The 27,225-nt window shown below is 35.8% G+C and overlaps 1 protein-coding gene across 1 annotated transcript in view; it reads left to right on the top strand.

The window, feature by feature from the left end:
- The window catches only part of LOC123314938, a 30,988-nt gene extending 16,198 nt beyond the window's left edge, over positions 1-14,790 (top strand). Inside the window, exon 2 of the mRNA XM_044900408.1 lies at positions 14,341-14,790. Coding sequence (XP_044756343.1) covers positions 14,353-14,736 — 384 coding nt within the window. The 5' untranslated portion in view covers positions 14,341-14,352 and the 3' untranslated portion in view covers positions 14,737-14,790. The remainder of the gene's footprint in view (positions 1-14,340) is intronic.
- The last annotated feature ends 12,435 nt before the right edge of the window (positions 14,791-27,225 follow it).

Here is a 27,225-nt window from a genome sequence, read left to right as displayed (position 1 = left end):
AACTTTAATAAAACCCAAATAGTTAAATTTCAAATTCGTGACCAAGCTTCTGAACCTTTTGTTATTGTAAACCTGAATGGTAATTTGCAGTCAACGGAATGTGTGAAATTTCTGGGCTTGTATTTGGACTCACATTTGAGATGGCATGATCATATCGATCACATTTGTAAAAAAATCAACAGTTCATACTATGCAATATTGCGACTAAAGAGTGCACTTCCAGCTGATGCTTTGCTGGGTATTTATTACAGTATGGTTTACAGCCATTTGAGTTATAATGTTGTGTTATGGGGTAACTCAACAAATAGCATTAGGGCGTTCAGGGCCCAGAAAAAAACAATCCGACTTATTTTCAACTTAAGACCTCAGGATTCATGTAGACCAGTTTTCAAGGAACATAAGATTTTGACTTTCCCCTGTATTTACATCTTACAGTGTCTTTTATATATACGTTCTAATTTGAATCATTTGAATAAGTGTTCCGACTTCCATGAATATGAGACGAGACATAAGGAAATACTGTGCATACCAAAACATAACACTGCCAAGTATGAATTGTCACCATCATTCACAGGCATCAAACTTTATAATAAATTGCCCAACTCTTATAGAATTATGAACGATAGGCAATTCAAAAATCATGTTAAATCATTACTGCTTGATAAATGTTTCTATAGCATACCTGAATTTTTTTTGTATAAATTTTGATTGATTAGTTTATTTTTCTCTCGATCTATCGAGTTATATTCTTCTTGTACGTGTCCTATACATTTTTTTCAAATGTCTGAAAGGATTGAAATATATTATTATTATTATTATTATTATTATGCACAGAACGTCAACGATGAGAAACCCTTAGTAACGACATGCAGAATTACGTCTGTCATTATATATGAATTAATCAAATGAGATATGATCTGTTTCGTGAAATGGATAAATTTATATATTTCAAGCGCTTGTAGATAAAATATTGTTCCTAACTCTTGCTGAAAGTGTCTTGCCCGCACTCAACTGCTTACCCGAACTCTGCTTCGCATCGTTCTATTCCTTATTCTAAATAAATTATTACATGATAGCTACATTTAATATCTGAGCTCTCAAAGTTCGAAATCTGTGTAAATATTATGAAAAGTGACAACTCTTAAATTCATTACAAAAAAAAACTGAAAGCCGCTTTGAATTGAGCTTTCTTTTAAAAGTTGTCACTTTTTATAACCTTCACACAGATTTCCGACTTTGAAAGCTCTGAAATTCTTATTTTATTTTAATTGTATCACGTAAATATTTAGTTAGAATAACGGTAGGTACATTGCAGAATACAAGCATGAGTTATTTTGTGGTATTACACGACAAAAAAAAAGGTATAACGGTTCCAAGGCAAGATTCCGGGTGATTTGAAAAAAAAATAGAACATACACATTTACGGCTGGTTTCATAGTCAAACCAAAAGTCGCTTTAATTTTAAAGCTTCCTTCCTACAATCGTCCAGGGTCATAATCGAATTTAACGTCTCTTCAAGCTTGAAGCTTCCTTTACTGTTATTTTAAGTAGGGTTAAAGAAAGCTTTGAAATTAAAGGGACTTTAGGTTTGATTATGAAACCGGCCATTAAAATGACACTAAAGGAAACTTTAAGCATCATACCTATCACTTCAAAGGAAATCGCATGAATTCACGTGACGTGATAGCAGTTTCCGCCGTAAGTCGCTACCACTGTAACTACTCGCATTGAAAAATTGGGATTTATTTGTTCGAGCGAATTAGACAAATTTTCGTTCGTGATATATAAGCTGTATAACTAATCTCCTAGGACCTAGCCATATATGGGGGTTAAACGTTGAGTTCGAATTCACCTTTTTTTTACATATTTTGAGGTAAATTACATTCATTTGAAGAGTGGTCGATGTTTTTGAAGTGAATGAATTATCGGCAATCAAAGTCATTATTGAACATATAAATTTACAATGTTATCAGTATCGATATGCTCTTATTTTTTCGAGGAAAATATTGATTATGTTTCTTACAACAGTTGAGCAAAATATATTTTATCAGCATAATAAAATTTTTTTATATAGTAACCCAATCCTGCAGTTTCACGGCATTGACGATGCAGCAGCATGAAAAAGTTTCTTACAAAACAAATTTTACGGGTTGCTTTTTCTACCTCTTGCAATGGGGAATTCTCCTCAATTTGGGTTATCACAGCATATGCCAGTTTAAACTGAATAATTATGAGTTTCATTTATGAATTTTTCAAATGAACCGCGGAAACTATTAAATCATTCTGCAATTACGATGTTTTAAAATTTATTTAAATCACTTCGTTTCTAGTTTACGATTTGGCAACAGTGCCTACTGAAAAATAAAACGAACAATGGCTTGTTTATAGAGTAACTGTTGATTCACAGCTCTCAAAAGGCGCGTACTCACTGGCGAGCCTCAACAGCAACCGGCCATAAAAAACCCATAAAATTTTACGACCTTCCTCGTTCGTCAAAGACTTCATAGAGCCATCTTTGTCTTTCTATTGTGCAATAGAAACGAAACGATTTGAATTTCAAATACCCATTTTTATTTTTCATTTGAAGTACCTACTCAAAATAATTTTTTTTGAGAAACGGTTGAGATGGTTAATTCGAAATGTGAGGTTTCAAAGATATTTCATAAAAAATACATCATTTTTGTCAGAAGGAGTATTGCCTATTGTAGGGAAACACCACCAGATTTTGATGATTGCCTCCTCCCTTTCAATTTTCTGGTATGTAAGAAAAAAAATTGGAATAGCTTTCCAGGTACAAGTTTTGGGGGGCTGTTTCTGAGCAATGTCTGTTGAAAAATGTAGAAAAGTATTTTTTGACACCCCTCAAATGTTCTCGCAATTATTCGTTTGCATTCTGTATAATATAGCATAGAATACACCTACCAAAGACCTCGGAAAAAAGGTAACTTCCCATTTCAATACGAAATTGGAGAGGAAAGGTCGTGATCAATTATGTGAAAATATAAACTTGGACTTCAATTGTCTGCTGCTTTCCATCTAACAAGATGGAATACTTAGAATTTAACCTTTATATTTTCACAGACATGATAATTCACATGAAACTGCATTAAAACGGGATAATTCACAAATGCAACTTCACAGCAGGTATGAAATCAGCCTTTTGAATCTCCCGCTGAATCCAATTCCGCTTTTTTTCAACTGTCTGATCCCACTTTTCACAATGTAGCGCACTGCGAGCAGTCCTGTAATATTATTACTGTTTATCAAGAGAATGAACGAATGAATGAAATTAATTTTCACATCAAAGTTCACTTCTGTACCTTCATCGTTATATTTACTTTCCATCTCGTTTCCGTGTTCTTTTTATGAAAACACTAATTCTCGAGCATAATGTATTCACGAAGATATCATTACGATAAACTAATTGGTACCCCCAAGGATGTGCACCTCCACTACTAGGTATCCCCAGGAAATATATCGGAGGATTTTTTCTTTTCGTATTGCAGTTTCAATTCAATCCCATGTTTTTTTTTCTGACTCACACAATGTGTATTCAAATAACATATGACGCGAATATTACATATAGGGTGTGCAAAAATTACAAGCAGGATCCATTATTTGAAAATATACAATGGATATTAGAAAATGTCTCATATAAAAGTTGAAAGTCTGTGAAAAATCTACATATCTTTTATGCATTAAAATAATCAGGGTCGCCCATAAAATTATGGAGAATGATATAACTATCATTCTCCGTTCAAATAAATATAACTATTTATTTGAACGAACCACCCCGTAAATTGTCGATATTTCGATTACCGATCCAATTTGAAATATTTCTCAGGAATTATTTGCTATAGATAAATTCATTAGTTAATAAGTTCATTAGAAAGCGTTCTAAAAGTGTTAGAGTAACAAGGAAAACGGTTTAAAATAGCCAAAGACATTATATACCCCTAAGTTTTTAACTCCATTACGGGACTTCTTGAATAGGTAAATGAAATAATGAAAGAAGAGAATTTTATGAACAGCTGAAGAAGAAGGCCATGTCCTTCTGATGGTCCGATAACCAACTGATGGTTATAGTTATTGTTGCATCCTGTTTTCCAAGATGTCTCTAAGTCAAAATGAACTTTATAAAAATACATATTATAATTCAATAAAAAGAAAAATGCAACATTTGTATTTCATAGACGAATACCTCAAAACAGATTTTTTATTAGGTCCTGCCTGTCCTGTATAGCCATGCCACAATTACTGTGATTTACAGTCCTACAGTGCAAAATAATGTCGATTCGGTCGACATTAATTAAAAGCATTATTTCACAATGAATTCTATTTCCCGCATCATGAGCATGTAACGAAATCCATTGTGGGATCCAATATAGTACGCGTTAAACCAAGCATATTTCACATTAATGCAACTATGACTCCACAAATGATCTGTAATTTAGCCCTTCGAAATATATCTCGATATGAAATGAAACAAACTTCGGCTGAGTTTAACCATGACAATATAGGAGAATAATCACATTTTGGTCAGTTTACGACAGAAACTAATCGAATATGTATCAAAAAATATTTAACGTCATAGAATAAAATTTCTCTTATATCTAGGGGAGAAGGGGGTACCTTTCAACGGGTGCACCTTTGAACAATTGCCATCACTTTTTTATCTTGGAAATTTCTTACATAATTTCAACTTGGCATCGTTGTTCGAGAAGTGCTAAACATCCCATATGCGTTTTGATCCTCAGTCCGTCGATAGCTAGGATATCACGCGCATGCGTTGTTTGGTGACAATCTGCTGTAAAACTGAACGGGTGCAGTCTAGTGAATTATTCACAAATTTCAGAAGATACCTAGGGTGTAAGGATTTTTTAAATTAAAATATATATCCAGAAGAACAGGAAAAGTGTTTTTTCAAAGGCAATATAACAATTTTTTTCCAATACTGCTTGTAAACAATTCCATTGCTTGGGGCAGATTTGAACAGCATGAGTGGGGCACATTTGAACAAGATGTTCAAAGGTGCCCGCCCCACTAAAATAGTTCCGGATGAAATTGAACAACAAGTGCCTGAGCCTGAAGTAATTTCGAATATTTAATTCTAGAATCTCACTTTTCTGGTGCCACCAACGTTGTTTTACCTGCATCGGCTATCTCCGAGGCATTCCTCACTGCTCCAATCTTGCGTCGGTTATTTCACCAGAAGTTGTACCTCCTTTCCCTGAGGCATCTGCTAGAATTGAAAACTATTGGGGTAGAGGAAAAGGTCGCTCAAAAATTCTGACAAAAACACCTGAGAAGAAAGCATTGGAACAAGAAATGATAGAAAAGACAACAAGCAAACAGAAAAAAAATGTTATGAAAAAGGTTCTTGATGTTGTGGAATCTGAAAAAATCAACACAAAGTTGACACCAACTAAAAAAATTATTAAATATAGAGTCGTTCAAAAAGAAGACACATCTGATGATAGTGATACATTTTCCACCCGTGATGATTCTGACGATCTTATGTCTGAACAACATACAGACAGTGATCTGGTTGATGAAGTTGAATACCAAGATTTGTAAATTATTTTGTTCTGGTAAAGTTTTGTACGAAGAAAACTGTATTTCATTACGTTGGTTTGATAGAAAAAAAAATAAAGATGGCACCTTAGAAATACAGTTCTTAAGGAAAAAAGGCCTGAAATTTCAGTTTCCCCCTGTTGATGATGTCAGCAATGTGGAGTTTTTTTTAAGATCGGAAATTACAACGTCCTGTTAATGCCCCAGGTGCTGGAAGAACCTCTATCTCGCTATATTTTCATTTCAATTATACCCGATATAACATACGCTAGTTACTTTTCGATCCAAATCGGTTTCGTGAATTATTCGACTGAGGCCCGGTACTTTCACCTTCGAATAAATTTTATTCAACGAATAATGACGTACCGACATTCGATCTATGACAAATAAACTCTTCTAATTAAGTTTCAATGACAGATTTATTCGATGAATAACACTATCTGAAAGTGAAAAGACTGGATTTTTACTAATCTTACGAATAAGACTTAATAAATGCGAATAAATTTATTTATTCGCAAGTGAAAGTACCGGGCCTCAATAAAATTTATCTTTCATCATATTATTCACTTTGTTCAAACCTGCCCCTCGTCAAGTTCAAATATGCCCCGTGGAGAGCACGTTATTGCAATAAAACAACTAGGAGAGACTTTCATTTAAATTTTCTTGAATGGTGCCCCCTTCTACCCCACTGTTCCCGAGATTTTTCATATAGCGACATAAAGGGTCCCAAACTTGACAGTAGCTTTTGCTTTCTAATCTGCATGTACGAGGATATATTGAAAAATTATTAACCTACTATAGAACCAAACAAAATTTCAACGTAAAAATATTTTATTATTTAACATATTCTCCTCTTAACTTGATACATTTATTACAGCGAACATGCAACGTCTCTAGACCTTTAAAAAAAAATGTTTCTTCTTGCTCTGCAAACTAGACCTCCGCAGCTTTTATAACCTCCTCGTTGGAAGACAATTAACGACCTTTCAAACTTTTTTCAGTCAATGGTTGTATATCATTCAATAAATTTTTTGAAACACATTTCATTCGAATGGAAACTAATCTATTATTAGTTTGAGATTTATTATTGACACTTAGCTTCTGATTTATTTCAGTTTGAAACTGATCTAGTCATTTTGATTTTATTAGACAATCTTTAGTTAGAGTAATCTATTTGTCTTTCTATCTCAGAACTTACCTAGACTCCCTTCCTGAAACTGTATGAGTATTGAAGGCTTTTTCTTAGACTCATTGTGGGTCGTATACGGGAAAAAAAGGATCAATAGATAAATAATGATTTTTCCTATCTTTCAAAGGAAATAAAAGATATATCACTCTTAAACATCACCCGAAATTCGATTCGATCTAAGAATTGCGGTTTTATCCACCAACCCCAAAGACGACCCATGTATAGTCTTCATAATTCTTCGAATGAGCCTAAATTCTTACTACTGACAATATATATACTTCATGCATGTTATTGGAATTCTGTTCTTACTGAACCAGAATTAGAATTTCACATATGAAAATGAAACGGAACAAATTTTGACTAACTTTCTTGAATAGGTTATTCACATAACCCAAGAGACGGACCATGCCCGATGGACGCATTCAGGTATCTGCAAAACTGGCCAAAGGGTTCGTTACGACAATAAATTGTTTCGAATGGAACTCAGCGGACGTATTATGTCATATCTGGAATTAAATACGATGAGGAATTTTGCACGAAGAGTAGCATATTTTGATTTTAATATGAATGGTGGATTATTTCAGATAAAGGACCCAGCCACATTCATCCGACAATTTTATTTATACGTTTGGGGTTTTCATCTCCCACCTGCAGCGTAATAGCGATCTTAATGAAGAATCAGTTTAAGGTTTTTGAGTGCTTATTCCATGGAGTTCTGAACATGCTTGCTCACATTATAAGTACGAGTAATTCATTATCATTTTGCTTAAGATGAAGTAACGACTACTCAAGATGGAATACGGGACGATGTAGATAGAGATTTGAAGGAGAATACAGCAAGGGAAACTACACCCCTACAGCCCTATCTGTGAAAGAAAAATGTAGAAGAAAACGGAAAAACAAATTGACCGGACGATGTTCAAAAGTTGTGTAACTCACGGTACACAGGTTTCGGTGATACAGACTGTCTACAGAAATGAATTTCTGGAGGACAAGTGCTGTTATATCAAGCATAGAGCATATAAGGAACCAGGTTGTTAAACGTTTCCATATTGAAGAAACTATTCTTGGCGAAATAGAGGAGGAAAGTTGTTGTGGTATGGTCACAGGCAACAAAAACCGAATACCAAATAGGCTCTGGAATGGAACCTGTACAGCGGAGAAAGAGGGGAAAATTCAGAACATAATGGTTGAAAGAAATAAAAAATGCAGTGGAGAGGAGAGGCTCAGACGACCAGGATTGCTGTAACAGGATAAGATGGGTGATGACACGCCAGGAACGGATTTAGTCTTTAAAACCTCTGTGTCTACAGGGTGATTCACCGCGATGGCCGATTAGATGGATGTTTATCGAAAAATAATCAGAATTTTGTAATAAAAATAGTGGGACCTGAATAATGAATAATTTTCTTCAAAATGATTGAAGGGAAATAATAGGGAACAGCCTATTCTTAATTCAAATGGCTCACCAAGTATATCTTTGTATCGTAAGAAAGCTGATTGGAAGGCAATTCCAACACTCAACTCAGCGGGTTATAAGTTTTTGGCATTTTTATGGAAAACACACTTTTTACAATATTTCTATCGAAGATGTTATTTTGATGGAAATCTTTGCCATTTTCAATTTTGCCAATTTGTAATACGATGACACTGTTCGTTATATGGACCAAAATGTAGAGGCTATTTATGAGCAGTATACAGACGTTGTATATTCTTTCTTGATCTGGAGGTTAACGAATGGACAAACAAGAAAAGGAGTTTTTTTGCCTATAGACAGTTTGTTTACAGAATAAGCTTTTAATACTGAAGGGCTTCCTTTCCATTGACATAATAAAAATTTCTTTAACCTCTTTCCATTTCGAAATAATATCTGAAACAAAGAAAACAGGGCAGAAAACTAGAAAAAAAGTGATTAATAAAGCGTTCATCCAAACTTATTCTAAGACTTGATGATGACTGAGGAAAAAATAAATAATCATAGATACATAACTTGTTTTTCAATTGCACTGGGAGGAATATCATCTCTGCGTCAAAAATCTTCTGCTGATCTTGGTGGAGGATCACCCTCGTCGTTAGAAATGCCCTCAGTACTCAAGTTAATAATAGCCAAATCTTGCTTTTGACTGGTAGGGTCTTTCGACCAGGTCCAGTCTTCCAAGTGATGATTCTTCTATTCTTCAGTTGTTTGAGGAACGCTACAGGACCCTTATATTGGGGAATCATCTCCCATAGATATACCAGTGATTATTCAGTAGAAAATTGAAAAAACGGAAATACAACAAACTGGTTAACGCCTACAATCAGTATTAAAATGCAGTATCATGATTGAGGCATCGAATTTCCAAATACAAACATGAAATACAACACAAAACATAATAATTCCGAGGAGAAGAGAAAAAAATACACAGGAAAAAAACGAAATATCTACGAAACAGAAAAAAAAACACGAAAAAAATATACAACTATTGGTATGACAACAATCTTCTCAACAATCTCTTCAAACAAACAATATTGACCGAAAACAAATCCAGTCGATCACAAAAATCATTACACAACTGGATTGAAGAAAGTTTTTGTGCGAATCTTGTATTTCGGAACCTGGATTGGAACATATTCGAGTGGCTGAGATTTCTAGGAGGAATATTGAAATTTACTCGTTGCAAATGTTTCTAAATGAATATTGTTGAAAAGCTCACAAAGTCAATTCACATCGTACAAATAAAAAGCATGTGTGAAAAAACGAAAGATGAATTCACATCAAACCGCTTTGTACTGAGCCGCAAGGCCAATCAGCCATCGGCAAAACCAGCGAGTGAAGAGGCATGCATGTGTCGCCATCTTAACACTATACTGTGCAACTAGAGTCTCTCGAAGACAATGGTCTGTACATCCTCACTATTCATTTACATCAGCTTTCTTTGAGGGAGACCAACACTTGAGCGATTTTTCATCGGCACATGGTCGGATTATGTGCCAATGTATCCACATACACATATATCGGCTTGGCGAGAGGAAAGGCCTTTTGGCACGCATCGGCATGATGTGGATACAGCTTAAGAACCTCGTTAAGAACCCAAGAACCAAAAGAAATGTTAATCTGAAAATAAGAACCATCCACTCGTCGTGCCGGTTATTGAAGCTGTTGATGGATGGGATGCGTTCGCGCATTGAACACGGGATTCGAAATAAATATTGCGGTACTTACGTCCAGTTGCAGGAAAGTCCATTAAAATTCGATACTGCATCAAAATGTTAATCCGCCATTTTTCCCTTCAAAAATTACTGTTTTAAATTTCGATAGGGCATCAAGTGTCAATTTGACAGATCACAGGCGAACTAGTTCATAATGAGCAAACATTTCTCCTACGATGGTCTAGATGCTTCAAAGGGTGTAGGGGTGATTCTTCTATGAAGATACTACAGGATATGTGCATCAATGCGAACAAGTCAAGGACAATACAGCGGGCATACGAGTTCCAGAATTGGTCATTCCTAAGTATTAGAAATATCAACAAAATATATGTCAGTGATTCTGAAATAATCTAATGAAGCAAAAATGTTAGTAAAACGCTAATCTTGTATATTACACATTGACTTCTACACCCAACGCTATTCACATTCGCTACAAAAATGGGAATATGAGAAGTGAGATTGAGAGAACATTACAACTATTGTATGAAATACAGCTATTTTGCTATTCAAATCTTTTTTGAGCGACATAGTAGTAACGTTGATTAACTGTCTGCCAAAAAGAATTTCTCTAATATGAAACAGGAAGCAAACAAATGTGGCAGTAATAATTCTTTAGTTAGGGCAATATAAACTGGCAAATGTGAATATTTCGTAAACTATTTTTTCTCTAAATTATCTAGCTTCTTTATCAACTTTCAAAATAAATACAATATCTTCACACATCCTCAGATATAAATATAAAATGAAGATACAATCGATTATTTTTATCACAACCATTGAGCAAGTAGGTACAGCAGATATTCGACGTTTTAGAGTCAAATAACAACTGAAAATTAATGCGTATTAATCGTATTTCACGCGAAAATGAGCGAATGCATTACTTTATACGTAATAATGCTGGTATGTGATGAAGAATGAAATATCGTGAATATTCACGATATTTCAATATCACGAAGTTTATGTGTTCTCTATTATGGTCTCGATGACAAGTTTCATTATTGAATAAATAACTGAATAATGAAATGATTAGTTTTTAATTAGCTATTTCGAATTGTTATAATATTCCATTTGGGAACTCTATGATGGATTCAAATGACAATTTCGACAATTTAATTTACGAATTTATTACTGATTCAGTGCAGTGGAATGCTTTTATGGAACCTTAATCATCATACTTTTTAAGTAATTCGATAACAGGATTTTTGAGTCAAATATTCGAAACGAATATATCGAATATAATACATAATATGTGATAGTACGAGATCCCGCAGCAAAATCACTACGTTCATTACGTAGTTAGTCAAACACATTTTTACATACGTTTATGGATAGGAAAATACACTGATAACACCGCAGCCTGCCAAAAGTGGCCGCAAGTAATTTTCATTGAATTAATTTTAATCAATATTCCAAGAAAAAATTCGTTCACTTCACTTTGAAATAAAATATTATCTACATCATGAAAATGCATGTGAAGAAACCTAAAGTCTAAAGGTGCTGTTGCACCATCGGCCGCAACTTCCTCGCAGCCAGGGATAAGCAGGTAATATTTTGGTCTATTTATACGTTCATGACGTACACGTCATGAACGTGACATCAATTTATAGCTAATTTATTCTCGAATATGATGATATAGGGTTGCCTGAGGAAATAAACCGCAAATTAGATCTGCCATCTGTTAAAAACGCGAGATATCCGAGTTAAAGTAAAAGGGGGTTAGCGCGCAACGCCACTTGTTAGATGAGGATGGCGGATGCTAGCCGTGTTAGTATTTAAAGCCACTGCGCATGTGTCGATAGATAGTAGTATATATATATATATATATATATATATATATATATATATATTCGTATGAATTTTACACGTTGCTTAAAAAATATAATGAATATATGATAGATAGTAGTAGAAAGTAGGAACGACTTCAAATTTACTACAAAATTACAATTCCGAACGAACGAACATTATGAAGAAAAACTTAGAATAATAAGATATTCAATTAACAATTTATGAAAAATTGTGTATTGATCAAGAAAAATGAAAAAAAGAGTATTTATGAAGAAAAGAATTTTGGTGACGTCTTATATGTCATGAACGTATAAATTAATCAAAATATTACCTGCTTACACCTGGCTGCGAGGTAGTTGAGGCCAAGTGTGCAACGGCACCTATGGATCTTAGCATTCTTTACATGCATTGTTATGATGTGGATGATATTTTCAAATCGAAGTGAACGAAATTTTTCTTGGAATATTAATTAACATATATTTAATTAAAATTACTTGAGGCCACTTTGGACAGGCTGCGGTGTTGTCAGTGTATTCTGCTATCCATAAATGTATGTAACACGCATCCTTGCTTTATTCCAGAGTTTGGATTGAATAATGCTCTAGCAACAATCAATCGAAGCGATACTTTGTGTCTAATTTCATATATTATAAACATTTTCTGGGAAGTATAACCATTTGGAAACTTATCAGAATGAAATAAAATTTCGTATACAACACATGAGTTATAAATATTTATTCATGAGAAGAAATAAATAGAAATATATATTTCCATTTCAAGATGAAACTCATGTGAATAGATTAAAAATTATAGTATATCTCATATTTATTTATTTATTTATTTATTCAAAAGAAGAATACAAACAGGTATTTCAACCCAATACAGTATTCACAATTCAAAAAAAAATGAAAAAAATTCATATGCCTTGAACTGAGTAAAATACCCGTGATATGTTTTTCGGCTCCATTGAAAACACAGATGTTGAACTTATGTTCTATATTTAGATCTTCTGCACACTTGTTCATCAACTGTGAACCTGAATCTACATGCAGCTATGTGAACGGAAATAATGCAATATCCGGCCACTGTTCAGATCATTGAAGGCTGTTATATTTGCACGCGAGAAACCTTCTATCAGAGTGAAAAATACGGGATACCTATCTGATCTGGACAATAAACTGTGAAAGCATACATTACTTCTGGGAGTGATTTTCCTTCTTGAGGAATAGACCAACCGAAGAAAACAATGTGTGCTTCATTACTGTTTCCATTCCTGTTAGCTTGTTTGCTTGCTGATAATGTAATACCTATATACTGATCAAATCGGATAATTAGAATCCCAAGGAAATTTATTCACGTGGAAGTCGTTATACCAGGTTTTCCAAAGATCTCCTTTTCCCGGCAATCCCGATTCCGCCTATTCGTGTCATTGATAGTACATATGTATAGGCTATTGCGAGCAAAAATAAGTTTTCTGAGCAGAAAATTTTGCTACTTTTGCGGAGGTGAAAAAAAATCCAGCATCATGTTGAAAATAAATTTTCCATGAAAAAAATGGTTCTTCGTTTATCTCTTAAGATTCCCGATTTTCCAGACAGAGGCTATTGTAACAGGATATTGATCAATTCAGAATAAGGTATGTTTGAAGGGTATCTTTTTCATGGAATGAAGTTTTTTTTTCTCAATCGTGAAATTATATTTGAAACAAAAAAAGCGTAGTGAAACCAGTGATAAATTATTCAATATTCCACTCGACCGTTCCGTATTTAATTTGCCTCACTTATTTTCAAGTGAGCTTCATTTCTTATCAGTAACGCATCCCCTTCTCTAACGACAAAGCGTAGTGAGAACTGATTCACAGAAAGGTCCATACGAATTCATATTCAAACAACCAGACTGAATCTTCGAAATTGAAATTCTTTTTTTTTTGGGTATTGAACTGTATTGTGTGTGTGTGGATATTTCTTTACTCAGTGAAAATTTGCATGTCCTGGCAACATCAACGAAATGAATTTCGCCATTTTCCAATATAGAATATCGCATTTATAATTTTTTTTATACGCCAATTATAGATATTTCCTGAACTATCCGAAAGATCCAGTCCGGCGCTTTTTTCACATTCGTGAATATTCTGCATTTCTTCAAGACTATGAAGGAAAAGTGGAGAGCCACTTTTGGATTCGTTTTTGAAAATCGACTTTTCATTTCCATCAATACTAACTTTGAGAGAATTCAGGGAACTACCAATTGATTCGACACAGAACACCACTTTATCGAAAAAATTTTGTCATTTATATCATAAATCCCAAGCTCTCTACATAACACCAATTCATAACAAGCAATTTGTCTTAATAGATTGCTTGTTTGTGGCATAATATGCTCTATTTTTCATGTTATCCCATGGTGATTGAAAACTTTTCAAATTATTGCAGTCGAAATGAAAATTGTCCCAATAAAATATAAATTAGTATTAGATATACTTCATTTATAAATAATTGAAATGAACCATTATCAAATATGGACAAATATGTATATACTTATAATATACTATGCAATATTATTATGATAATACAATTTTATAGAAACTTCTTTTATTGCAGTATCGGACCACTATGAACTTCCTTTCTCAATTCGCCTGTTTATTGCTGGCCCTTCATTCAGTGAGAAGCCTTCCAGTCATCGCACAGTATGATTTCGTGCATTCGCCAACATTCTTCACCGCTCAGCCGTTGCAAACTCAACCCCTACCAGGAATACTTTACCCAGAAGAACAACAAAAGTCCATAGCTCACCCAGAAGTAGTACAAACCGCCTTAGCTGAATCGCAGTATCCTCCAGAGCTTTTGAATGATCAGTACAAGAATCCTGTAATAGCTGCTAAATTGGCGAAAGAATCTTGGTTCACCAACAAGGAATTTCCTGTCCATCATCGTGAAGCAGAAAAAATTTCAAGACAAAAAATTTACGAAATTGTCGATAGAATAGTAAACCATTGAAAAGCTATTTGTACATAGGGATATTTTGTAAATTGTGATAAATTATTTATTATTTTCTCTCGTTTATTTTTGTACGTACCAATGCAACGCAATCAAGCGATTCACTTATCTTTGTTCTCCTGTTATTTGTGGAAAATTTCATCGAGAGTGAAATGGCTCTCATATTCAAAATATTGGTTCGAAAGTTGAGCATAAATGATTTCAAATAATGAGCAACTCCATAGGTATTACTTAAATTGTAAATTTTTTAGCTTCAAGTTGAATAGCCATATTATTTTTTGTTTTATAGGTCTATGAAAATTTTGTCAACGTAATATTTTTCATTTGCTGTAGATACTTGGCAAAGAAATATGAAGTCATTATCCTAAGAAAAGAATATTCCTCTTGTGAATGTAAGAAACCAGAGGGCACATATCTATCTTTCTGTGTAGGCCTACTAACCCAAATATTTGATTATCTTAAATATTCTCTATATGGCGCTTTTCTTAATTTTTCATTACCATTCACACTCAAGACTCAAAGATATAGTAGTAATGGGATCTATTCGCCTTATTACTCAAGCTCTTTCTCTTATGTTAACATTTCCAGTCTGCATAGATCGATTGAATTAAAAATTCGGATAATAATAATAATAATAATAATTAATGTCTGGCCTGCCTGGCAGCTATCTGGTAGATGGCCTGCCAGGTAGCCATCGTAACGACGTAGACGGTGCAGCCAGCCACGCCTGCTGTCCGCAGTCCCATTCCTTCTTCCTCTCTCTTTCACATCCTTTATAGGGGTGCTCTTTCTGCTCTCATTTCTCTACCCCTCACCCAAACCGAGAAAGGGGAGCACAAACCCATGAAAATGGTGATTACGAGAAGCCTCGGAAACAAGTCGCTGCCTGGGGATCGTCAGGGCATGTCTGGAGCCGGCGCTGGACATGAAAGCATGCGGGACGTCGGTGGCAGGATGTTGAGGAAGCGGGCTCCTGCTGCACAAGAAGCTACAGCTCCAAAGCAACAACAGCAACCAACGAGTCCAATTCAATTGCCGACTCGAACCGCTGAAGGTGCTGCGCAGGATATTCAGCCAGTGCTCACCCAAGCGGGGTTAGTTAGAAAGCGCATGAAGTGGACAACGTCCATGAATGAAACTATTGTGCGCATATATAACTCCATCACGGGACTAGGGCAGAACACGAACAACTATAGGAAAAGGCTCCATGAGGAATTCTGCATTGCCTACCCAAATCTCAATGTCACTGAACAACGAGTGGCAGACCAGTACCGCGTAATTCTGAGAAATGAACTAATACCAACGGCACGAATCGAAGCAATTAAACGAGAACTTCAGCGTCCGCCTACAATAGAGAATAACACCAACACCTCTGATGAAATTCTCATGCCTGGGCAACAACAGGCAGAAGAAACTGATACTGAAACTCCATCTTGCAACGCAAGTGAGCCTGAACACCAGGACGATAGGGAAGAGCTCCACCGACAAGTTGACTCTGACATGAGGAGATACTTTGCCGAACTGGAAGGAACAGATCCTCTTCATCGAGTAGCACCTCCACGACTCAATACATCCAAAAAACTGTCACTTATAATCGACATCTTGAATAAGGACGTTTTACCTGAATACCTACAGAACGGAAGTTCATTGGAATATCTGCATCTAGTTTTTCACTGTGCAGCGCTGACGACAGCGAAAACCATAGGGGCAAAAATTCGCCAAACGAACAATGATGGTCCAAAATTACACAAATTACACGCGCCAGCATGGCAGAAACGTCTTCAACACAAAACAGAAAGGCTAAGAAGAGACATTGGACGACTGACGGAGTACTTGAACGGGAATCGAGGAAGAAAGGTTGTGAAAGCTGCCAAAGAGATCATGGATAGAAACAGGACACACACAGAACGAGAGACGGAGAATGCTACAGCTCACCATTGCCTCGACACTCTGAAGCAAAAATTAAGTCTGTATGCAGAACGCCTGAGAAGATATAAAAGCAATTATAGACGGAAAAGAGACAATAATTCATTCGAAAAGTCGGAAGAATCTTTCTACCGGTCACTCACATCGTCGGATGGAGAAAATGGAAAGTTACCACCAAAGGAAGCCATTGAACAATTCTGGACCGAACAATTATCAACGAAACCTCAGTTCAATGGAGATACCGGATGGATTGAAGATGAAAAATCTGAAGCTATAAAATATGAGCCGATGCAGCATGACATGATCACAATTGAAGAAGTAAAATCAGCTATCAGAGGACTGCACAACTGGAAAGCACCTGGGCCTGATGGATTACAGAACTTCTGGATCAAGAAACTTTGGATCATGCATGAGAAATTGACCTCCGCAATAAATGATGTCATTGAAAATCCTGAAAGAATGCCAGTATTCCTTACACATGGCACAACATACCTGTTACCTAAAGACCAAAGGAATACAGAAGACCCATCCAAGTACCGACCGATCACATGTCTTCCAACGATGTACAAATTAATCACATCGTGCATATCAAACCGAATTCACAACCATTGCGAAAGAAATAACATCATCGCCATGCAACAGAAAGGATGCACCAAAGACAGCCGAGGGTGCAAAGAACAACTAATAATAGATTCAGTTATCTGCAATCAAGCGTTCTCCAAGCGAAGGAATCTTTACGCTGCGTACATAGACTACAAAAAAGCATTCGATTCTATACCTCACGAATGGCTCTTGACGATCTTGAAGATTTACAAGGTGGATCCCAATATTGTTAAGTTCCTGAAAAACGCCATGTCAACCTGGCGTACTAGTCTTCAAATGAAAGCAGCAGATTGCTCCATTACAACAGGACCTATTCCAATAAGACGCGGAATTTTCCAAGGAGACTCGCTGAGCCCTCTGTGGTTCTGCATGGCCCTGAATCCCTTGTCTCATAGATTGAATTCTACGGACTACGGATTTTCCATCAAGAGCGGCAGTAGAACTATGATGAAACTGAATCATCTCCTTTACATGGACGATTTGAAACTCTTCGCATCTACCAAAAAACAAATGCAACTGATGCTGAAAATGGTGGAAGGATTCTCGGAAGACATCAAAATGAAGTTTGGACTAGAAAAATGTCGACTGCTAAACATAACGAGAGGGAAAATAGAAGATGGTACGTTCAAACTCAAGGAAGGTGCAGAAATTGAAGCATTAAAGGAAGGAGACACATACAAGTATCTAGGCATAAAACAGGCAAGAAAAATCAATCAGACTCAGATGAAGAAAGAATTAACGGAGGAGTTCACCCGAAGATTGAGGAGGATAATGAGAACTGGTCTTAACAGCAAGAATCTGATAAAAGCGATTAACACCTACGCTTGCTCGGCGCTGAGCTATTCATTTGGTATTATCTCTTGGACGACCACCGATTTAGCAGCTTTACAGAGAAAAATAAGGACGATGCTGACTAAACACAATAAACATCACCCCAAAAGCTCAATAGAACGGACAGAGCTGCCACGACATCTTGGGGGTAGAGGAATTGTTGATTTGTCCAACCGTATGTCCCAGGAAATTGAAGGACTTCGAAACTATTTCTTGAGCAAGGCAGCTTCGTCAGAACTCCATCGAGTAGTTTGTGTTGCTGATACTTCTACACCGTTAAAGCTACACCAGGATCACTTGGAAACCGTCGAACACTCTGCAGAAAGTAAAATGCAGAAACTGATTGGCAAACCTTTGCATGGGAGGCACCAGAATGAGGTCAACCATGATTACGTCGACATATCTGCGTCGAACTACTGGTTGACTTCCGGAAGGTTGTTTCCTGAGACAGAGGGCTTCATGCTCGCCATCCAGGATCAGGTGATTCCAACAAGAAATTACATGAGATACATCGCCAAGGATGCTTCAGTGGCGGACGATAGCTCTCGTTATGGCTGTGCGACACATGAAACTATCCAGCACATCACCGGGGGATGTCAGAAGTTCGCAGGCACGGAGTACAAAAATAGACATGATGCTGTTGCCAAGATTCTTCACCAAGAATTGGCACTAAAACACCAACTTCTAATTTCGAAAAGGGTTCCTTATTACAATTACCATCCAGATGCTGTGCTGGAAAACGAACATCACAAGCTCTACTGGGATCGCACTGTTCTCACAGATCGGAAAATAACCCACAATAGACCAGACCTCATATTGCTCAATAAGGATGAGGACACAGCACTATTCATCGACGTGGCAATTCCAAATAATAGCAATCTTCTAGATAGACACACTGAAAAAATTTCAAAATACAGAGATCTCGAGGAACAAACCAGAAGACAGTGGAAGCTGAAAGATATAAACACCATCCCTATTGTCATTTCATCTACAGGCCTGATACCGAAGAAACTACTAGAGAACTTGAGAAAACTTCAGTTGGACGAAAATATTTATAAAGTCATGCAGAAGGCGGTACTGCTCGGAACGGCGAGAACTGTACGCAAGTACATGGGGAATGCAGAGGAACACCGTCTGCTACGACAGGAAGTGCGGGTGGAGCAGGAATCCAACCTACAGCAGGGAGCCGAGGAGCGACCCGAACCCGACCACCACCACGAGCCCGAAAACCTGGAAAGGGCTCCAACAGAGCTTAATCCTTTTGATATCTGAGATATCTGGGATAAGTGAATTTTCCTCTGGAGAGGAGTGTGAAAGCCGCAAGGCTAAAGTCATAATAGTATTTTGCCAGTTATTCATTTTCATACTATTCAATCGAATAAATCATTTGAATGTATCGTTATATCCTATTAAACCGCACTAGACTATGTTTGCTAAATATTATATGCTATTGCAGACTTCAATAATATTCAGTGTGTTTTGAACAGTAGGTTCAAGAAATTCAATCGGAATGGACAAAACAATTACACGATCCCATTGGGTGACACGCAAACAGGGTAAATAAAGTAAGACCCATGTGAAGCATTTAGATAACTGTGAAACAGTTTTCGATGAGAATGATTAGCATGAAAACTAGCCTACTCTACTATGATGGAAAAAGACGTATTTAGTAGAACTTCGAAAATTGTAAAAAGCTTGCAAAAAAAATCACATTGAGAGGAAAACATGCTTGTAGACTATTATAAATTATGAATCCCCTGATGCGGAAGATGATATTATGAAATCCTCTCTAAATATGATAGGACTAATAGGAATAAAAAACTCCTGTGCACCTGGTTACAGAATGCATCGCCAGGAATGAGCACTCAGCCTTCTTGAAGCCGTATCAGATACTGGGGGGTCACTGGAACTCTGGAGCTGAAGTTGAAAGATTGATATCGAAGAATCGTTCTATATAAGGGGTAAGACGGGCAGTTGAGGAACAAGATGGTTTCGGCCGCATGTCGCAGGCCTTCCTCAGGATTCTACAAAAAACAATACAACAATGAAATACCTTTAAACCTACATTCATTGTCTTATGAACCACCAAGATTATATGAATTCTGAGTAGTGTTTAGATTCGAAATAAAGATTGAAGATGAATTTCACTAGTGCACTTTTGGCAATTTTTCAGAGAGGAGGAATAATTTTTCATTGGAAAATGATTCGAATTGGCCTTACATCCTGGAGATATTTATTCTAATCTGAGTTCGACATAAGTGTCGAGAATATACACTTCGTTAATTATTTTCAGTCCAATTCTTAATTGAATATAATTCAAGCAACAGATACCTGAATTGATATGTCTTCACGTTGTGAATTCTACTCAAAAATGGTAGTGAAAAATATCACATTAATAATATACTTCTGTCATATCGTTTCTGCATCGAGGTAAACAGCGTTCAATCTTCATATTAATCAATCGATCTATAGTTATACATACAAACAACAGAAACTCTGCTCAACAATTCAACAACCTATTCTAACATAATTAAGTATTTAATCAGAGTCTAAAATTGTAAAGTGAAGGCAAATATTTCTCAGATGGTTCAGATGAGGAGTTAGTTTCACCTGTCTCCAACAATCTCCACGTAGTGTCTTTGTCTGCATCCCCAAACTAGCATAAAGAACTCTGCGTGTATAACAAGACTGTGGATGTTAGCGAAAGTTAGACCTAACTTCAGTCTATCTGAAGTTGAATTTCAACTGGGAATTTAAAACAGATTTGCGCCAAGCGTTTGCTATTGTAGAACGATTCGGTGAGGGCGGAAATGGAGGAAAGGCATTCCAATTTCTTCCTTCCTACGTAATTATCAGGGAGAGATTATATCAACTCAACATGATGAATATAACAAAGCAGGGAATTATCTCATTAATAGTGCAAACAATCTTTCAGAATAGATTGAATGCGTTTCTTACAAGAGTAAAACACCGCATTTTGCATTTTGAACTAATCCAAAAAAAGTGTCGCGTGATGAACCTATCGAACCCGCACTTAGATCAACATCAAAAACTATTTCGTAAAGAAGGGTTGAAAAGTCTGATGATCCCGACCCCAAAAAAAAAATATGTGAAATGTAACGCATATTCAAAAAAATTCGTTGTGTACTAGACTATGGAATCTGCGACTGAACGTTATTCTTTCCTTGAATTTCTTCATGTTCCCAAAATGAGAATATGCAGGGTGTAACGTAAGACTGATAAAATATTCAAGCGATGCGTATTCCTGAGACAATTGAAAAAGAAAGGCTATATCAACTTGTGTCCGGAAATTATTTGTTTCGGAGATAGAGGGTGTTGCAATTGAATTTGAAAACAAATGATTTTTCAAACATTTCATAGGTGAGTAGTTTATTTTAACGACATACTACATACTTGCTACTTAGTTTTTCTAATGTTCTCAGCAACTTCACTAAGCGCTGAAGAGCTAAGTAACCTGCATAGATATAGAAAATCATAAATATCTCGGAAAGAAACACCTCCAGCGTTGTTGAGGAAGTCTATCTTTTTTACTTGGAGGAGGAGTGGGAATAAGGTTTCTTCATGAAAAATATCAACAGTTAACTGTCAAAAATGTTAGGGCAATTTGAAATAAATAATGACTGCGTTCGTAGAGCCATCTAGAAGTTACATAAAAATTAATACGAAATTATGACTTCCCACGTCCAAGAAACCCGAATACCAAATTTTGTGCGAATGAGGTATTTTTACACCCCGTACGAACATTCATGCCATTAGCCGATATATACAGTCCAATCACTTTTATAAAAGAGTATATTCAGTTTTTGTTTCTAGAACGGTGTAAGGTTGGTCTACACAAAATGACATAAATGTTGAAACGTCGCCGACGTTGCCAACTCCTATTTGTTACCGTTGCAAAAATGCCAAAAGTGCTTGCCAGAAACCAAAAAAAAGGTTTAGGAAATACTATTTTGAAATGGAATCTGCCCATTGTAATATTAACCCCGATATTTGGAAATCGACGATTCATCAGACGGTATCGAATATTCTATTATATATATTTTTCATTTGAGCCACCTACATGTTTCAACAATCAGAAAGATTGTGAGTGGAGATGATAATTTCCATCTATTCGGAAACTCAAAAAAATGAAATCAGTTGAGGATTTCATTTCCAGAAAAGTTCTGCAACGACAAACTTGGATTTATACACTTCGAAAGGTGATTTGGAATATAATAGGGGACGGACATCACTTATCAGAATTTTCAAATCAATGGATTAACGAACGCAAAATTTTATGTCAACAAAAGCATGCAATGCAGACGAAATTACAATCTTGCAGAAATTTTCACAATGGGAATCTTTGGATGCAACTATCAGATCGGTGCATTTGTGTTCCTAGGGAAAACTTGGATTCACCAAAGCTGGTGACGTCTCCAAAATTTATTCCAAGAGGATAACCAACATTATCCCACCAAAGCAACGCAACAGCGTCGCGACAACGATCCGATATCGCTAGCGTGAACATTTCGTGTTCATTCCATGTTTTATACAGGCTCTTTCACGAGGAACCTCACCCATATTTATACGGGAAACTACTGAACGTATTTTCATGAAATTCAGCACTTATAAGTATTTCACGATGCTGATGAAATCTAAAATATTTTCAAGGCATGAGCACCTCCGGTTTTTCCGGAAATGACGTCAACTTCCGTTTTTCAAATTAGAACACCATTTTTTTATTGCAGAAATATTCCATATAGAATTTCAAGTTATTTTGATGTAACATTTTTCAGTTTTGGTTGGAAAATTCTCTCTGAGCGGGAAAATTCGAAAAAAAAAAATCGAAAATAGAGCTCCGCTGAAACAAGAATAATTTCGAGGTTTTTAGATGGAAAATTTTCATTTTTGGGATTTTTCAAGATGTAAGATTGATGTATCCAATTTAAAAATCGAAATCGCGATTCATGATACAGGGGGTGAAAAAATCGCTTTCAAAGTTAGGGATGACAAAATCGTGAAAAATCAATTTTTTCAAATTAGAACCCCATTTTTTTATGGCAGATATTGAATCTACGTTAAAAAATAATGTGAGTGAATGAATCACACCCTTGCCCTTAAGTGGATATTTTCTGAGTTATTCACAAAAAACTGTTTTTCGTCTTGAATTTTCAGCTATTTCTTTTCCCTTCACGCCAAAAAGATGAAATTTTCAGGAACTGTTATTTGAACCATGCTGTAGATTTTTCACCCCTTCTTGAAACCGACTTCAAGTTACTATTAGGAGAACCATGGCAAACTCTCGCAGTTATAACTAGAGAAGATGCTCAAAGTTTTGACCGTTAATTTCTAGACATTTATTTATACGTCTCAGGAATGCTTCATGCGTTGCTCTTCTTATTTCATCGGGAGGAAGAGATCTGCAAAAGTGTTTAAAAACCAAATTGAGTTTCAAAACTATGAATCTAAAAATCTAAACAAACCTGAACGCATTTCTGACTCGTTCTATGCAGTCCTCTTTATCAGTCAGGGGAGTTGAGTAGACAATATTTTTTATCCTACCCCAAACATAATATTGTTCTAATTTGAAAAACGGAAGTTGACGTCATTTCCGGAAAAACCGGAGGTGCTCATGCCTTGAAAATATTTTAGATTTCATCAGCATCGTGAAATACTTATAAGTGCTGAATTTCATGAAAATACGTTCAGTAGTTTCCCGTATAAATATGGGTGAGGTTCCTCGTGAAAGACCCTGTATACATACATATAATATGTCACGGCTTACGATAGGTGTGAGCATAAACTAAAGATTAGCCGGCTAAACTTAGGTTTATATTCGAGGACCGGCTAAAGTTCGATAAAATATTCATGTGCGTCTAGGAGTTTCATTTTTATCCGGTTAATGTGAACATTACCCGAAACGAAACGGCAAAAAATATATTAGATGGACACGCCGGTTATTATACCTAGCTGATGAATGGAAAACGACACGCAAGCGCGAAAATGTTTTTGTTTGAATTTTTGAAAAATTTCAAATAATGAATCAAGCGAGGTTGGGTTACGTAACGTTCATTGGTTTTCAATTCAAACATTTAATGTGTTATTTTCACCTGTTTAGGAAATTTTGAGTTGAATGCATTTCAATTTGAGCCTAAGTTTTTTAAAATCAATTCACACATACAGAAGTTGAATAAACAGTGTTTTTTCTATAAAAAAGTATCTTCTCCCCACCATTCAACGATTTCCTACGAAATAGAAACCATAGTTTCTCATGTTGCAATTTTCTTCCAACCTTAACACGGGTATATTTAAAAAAAACAATCGTATTTTGTAAAAGTGATAAATTTCTCCATCAAACGAAAAATTATGAACTGCATATAGTTTGAAACACTTTTTTAAGTCGACTTTATCATAAAAATTTCTTCCCAAGATATTGAGCATACGGTTACCGAAATATCCTGTACGAAGGATTCAAGTGCAGCAACTCATTTTTCAGAATTAGATTTTTGGTATTTGAACAGAGAAGACTACTTCATTGCATCACCTCTGTCACTCTGCTTTTGCTCAATATATTTCCTTGTCGAATTATGAGTAATAACAAGATGAAAGATAAGCATTAACTCTTTTTCTTTTCCCTCACACTCAAAAGTTCATCGACCTCTCGAGTTTCATCATCGGGAGTATAGATTCGCTAATGAGAATACGTTGAGCACACTAGAAACAAAAATTCAATTTCGTATATTATCTCCTTGTATGCTCATTCTTGAAGCTTAACATAATGCTTTCCTGCTATTAAAAATAGGTGGAATTCATAAAAAAATGAATTTTTTAAAACTTGCAGTATTGTCATAAGTATTAGAATCACTATGTTTTTTATACATTTCATTTAATTGCCGAAAATTTTCCGCCCTTGAAGCCTGGTGCTTTTTTTTCTATATTATAGCTTCCACATGTTGAGCCGAGCGACTGTAGTTACACTTACGATCAGCTGACTAAAGATAGAACAATCTAACATTAGAATATCCTCGAAGCTTAACCTTAGTTTAGCAGGCTGATTTCAAGTTTATGTTCACACCTATCTTAAGCCATAACATATACACATATACAGTCATACTCGGAAATTCGTTACTTTAGTCAGAAAAGCCATCATTTTTTCCCCTCTAAATTTTCGTTTATTTCATGGGTAGGTACAACTAATTTAAAATCTCAATCCTCCATTATTGTCTACAAAAATTAAAGTTCAGAAGTTCAATGGAGTATTACTGCAACTAGGCCTAAGTGGGAACTCCCACCAAAGTAGCGTAGCACTGACATGGCACACACATGACAAAAACGATGTATAATTTTCAGAATTATATGAACTGGGTACGACATATTTCACGCAACTGACACTTCACTTAGTTGTGCGATATCTAAAAATTATGCATTGCCTTTGTCATGTATGTGCCATGTCAGTGCTACTTTGGTGGGCGCTTCCCCTAAGACATGTGAATATGAAATGAAATTGATTCAGACGCATAACACTCATTGGTATAAAATCAAAAAATATTGCGATTTGAATAGAAATAGCTAATTACCATCACTCGAAGTATCTTCACGATCTTTACCTTTACCTAGGGTATAAACTACGACTGAGAGCATCAGAAAGTATTACAACTGGTTCAATCCTGATAAGAAGAGGAATTTTTCTGAGATTACCGCTGCCCGTTATATTTCTATACTTTGATTTGAATCCTTCCTCGCATAGATGATATTCAAGTGATTGCGAATTTGATATTGAGTGTGGCAATAGATCTACTATGAAGCTGAGTGCTTATATGGACGATTTGAAACTTATTGCATCAATAAAGAACCAAATGAAAACAATGCTGAAAATTGTAGAAGAATATCCCCAGAATATAAGATGGAGTTTCGTCTTAAAAATTTTCGTCCAGTCATCATAACCAGGAACCAAAAATTCAGGCTCAAATCAAATGGCAAAATCAAAGTGTTAAACTAGGAAACAAGCTCGACGCATCAACCAAAGAACGATTAAAGAAGAATTGAATTGAAAGTGCACGCGAAAATCCACAATTTATCAAGAAAAACATCCTCACGTTTGTCCACATTCTTCAGACAATATTCAGTATCATTAAACATGGACGCAACAGACCAACTGATATTAAATTGTATCAAAAATTATTTTTTTGATTTTTAAAGAGCAAAAATTCAATCAAAGTTGATCGTTTTGCCACAATTGCTTGAACCTTGAACCACCACTGGCATAGGAGCAGTTCTACGAATAATAAGAACAACGCTAACCAAGGCACATAAACATCACTCAAAAACCTTCGCAGAACAAGCAGAGCTTCCGAAAAACTAGGAGGAAGAGGTATTGTTGACTTATCTAACCGTATGCTCAGGAAATAAAGGACAAGACAAAGGATCTCATGGTTTCCATCCAGGATTAAGGGATTTCAGCAAGAACTTAACTGAAATATATCAAGTAACACAGTACTCGTTAATAATAATAATAGCTTTCTTTACAGCTTTTTAACTCATGAAACTATCCAAATAAACATTATGTTGTTTTTACGATTATTATACCAGAAGATGATTAGCTTAGATAGGATGAAGTTAAAAAACCAGAACCACAGCCAACTTTAGAAATGAAATGGATAGTTCTTCCAACATGCCATAATCTATCAAACGCTCAAATTTACCTAGTGCAGTTATTCCCAAACATCTTTTTCTGCTGGCTTGATTGGCGTTCCTACTAGTTCATGATCTATTGATATATTCTGAGCTCTGAATTCATGGTGAGCTACCACTTCTCAACATTCTGATTTTCCATTCCCAACGTTTGGTTTTTGTGTTGGTATCCCAAACTTCAAAAACCTCTGCTTCCCTGCATTAGAGGAATATTATATTCTTTGCATCGAACAGTTAGAATGCAGGCTACGTTCATCTTCAACTCATTTCTTGCTCGTTCTCTGTTCATTCGATCAATATCCTCAGTGATGAAATGTATTGAAATATCACACTCTTAAATAGCCAACTTCATTCGAGTTCCTCTTTCAAGTATGAAAGTATATTGGGACAAGTACCCTTCCTGTAGGTGGTTAGAGAAACCTAAGCGAGCTGGAGTGG

The sequence above is a fragment of the Coccinella septempunctata genome, chromosome 6 (assembly GCF_907165205.1).
Source record: "Coccinella septempunctata chromosome 6, icCocSept1.1, whole genome shotgun sequence".
Classification (NCBI taxonomy): Eukaryota; Metazoa; Arthropoda; class Insecta; order Coleoptera; family Coccinellidae; genus Coccinella; species Coccinella septempunctata.
Note: the sequence above shows the minus strand (reverse complement) of the source record. Positions and strands in the feature narration are given on the sequence as shown.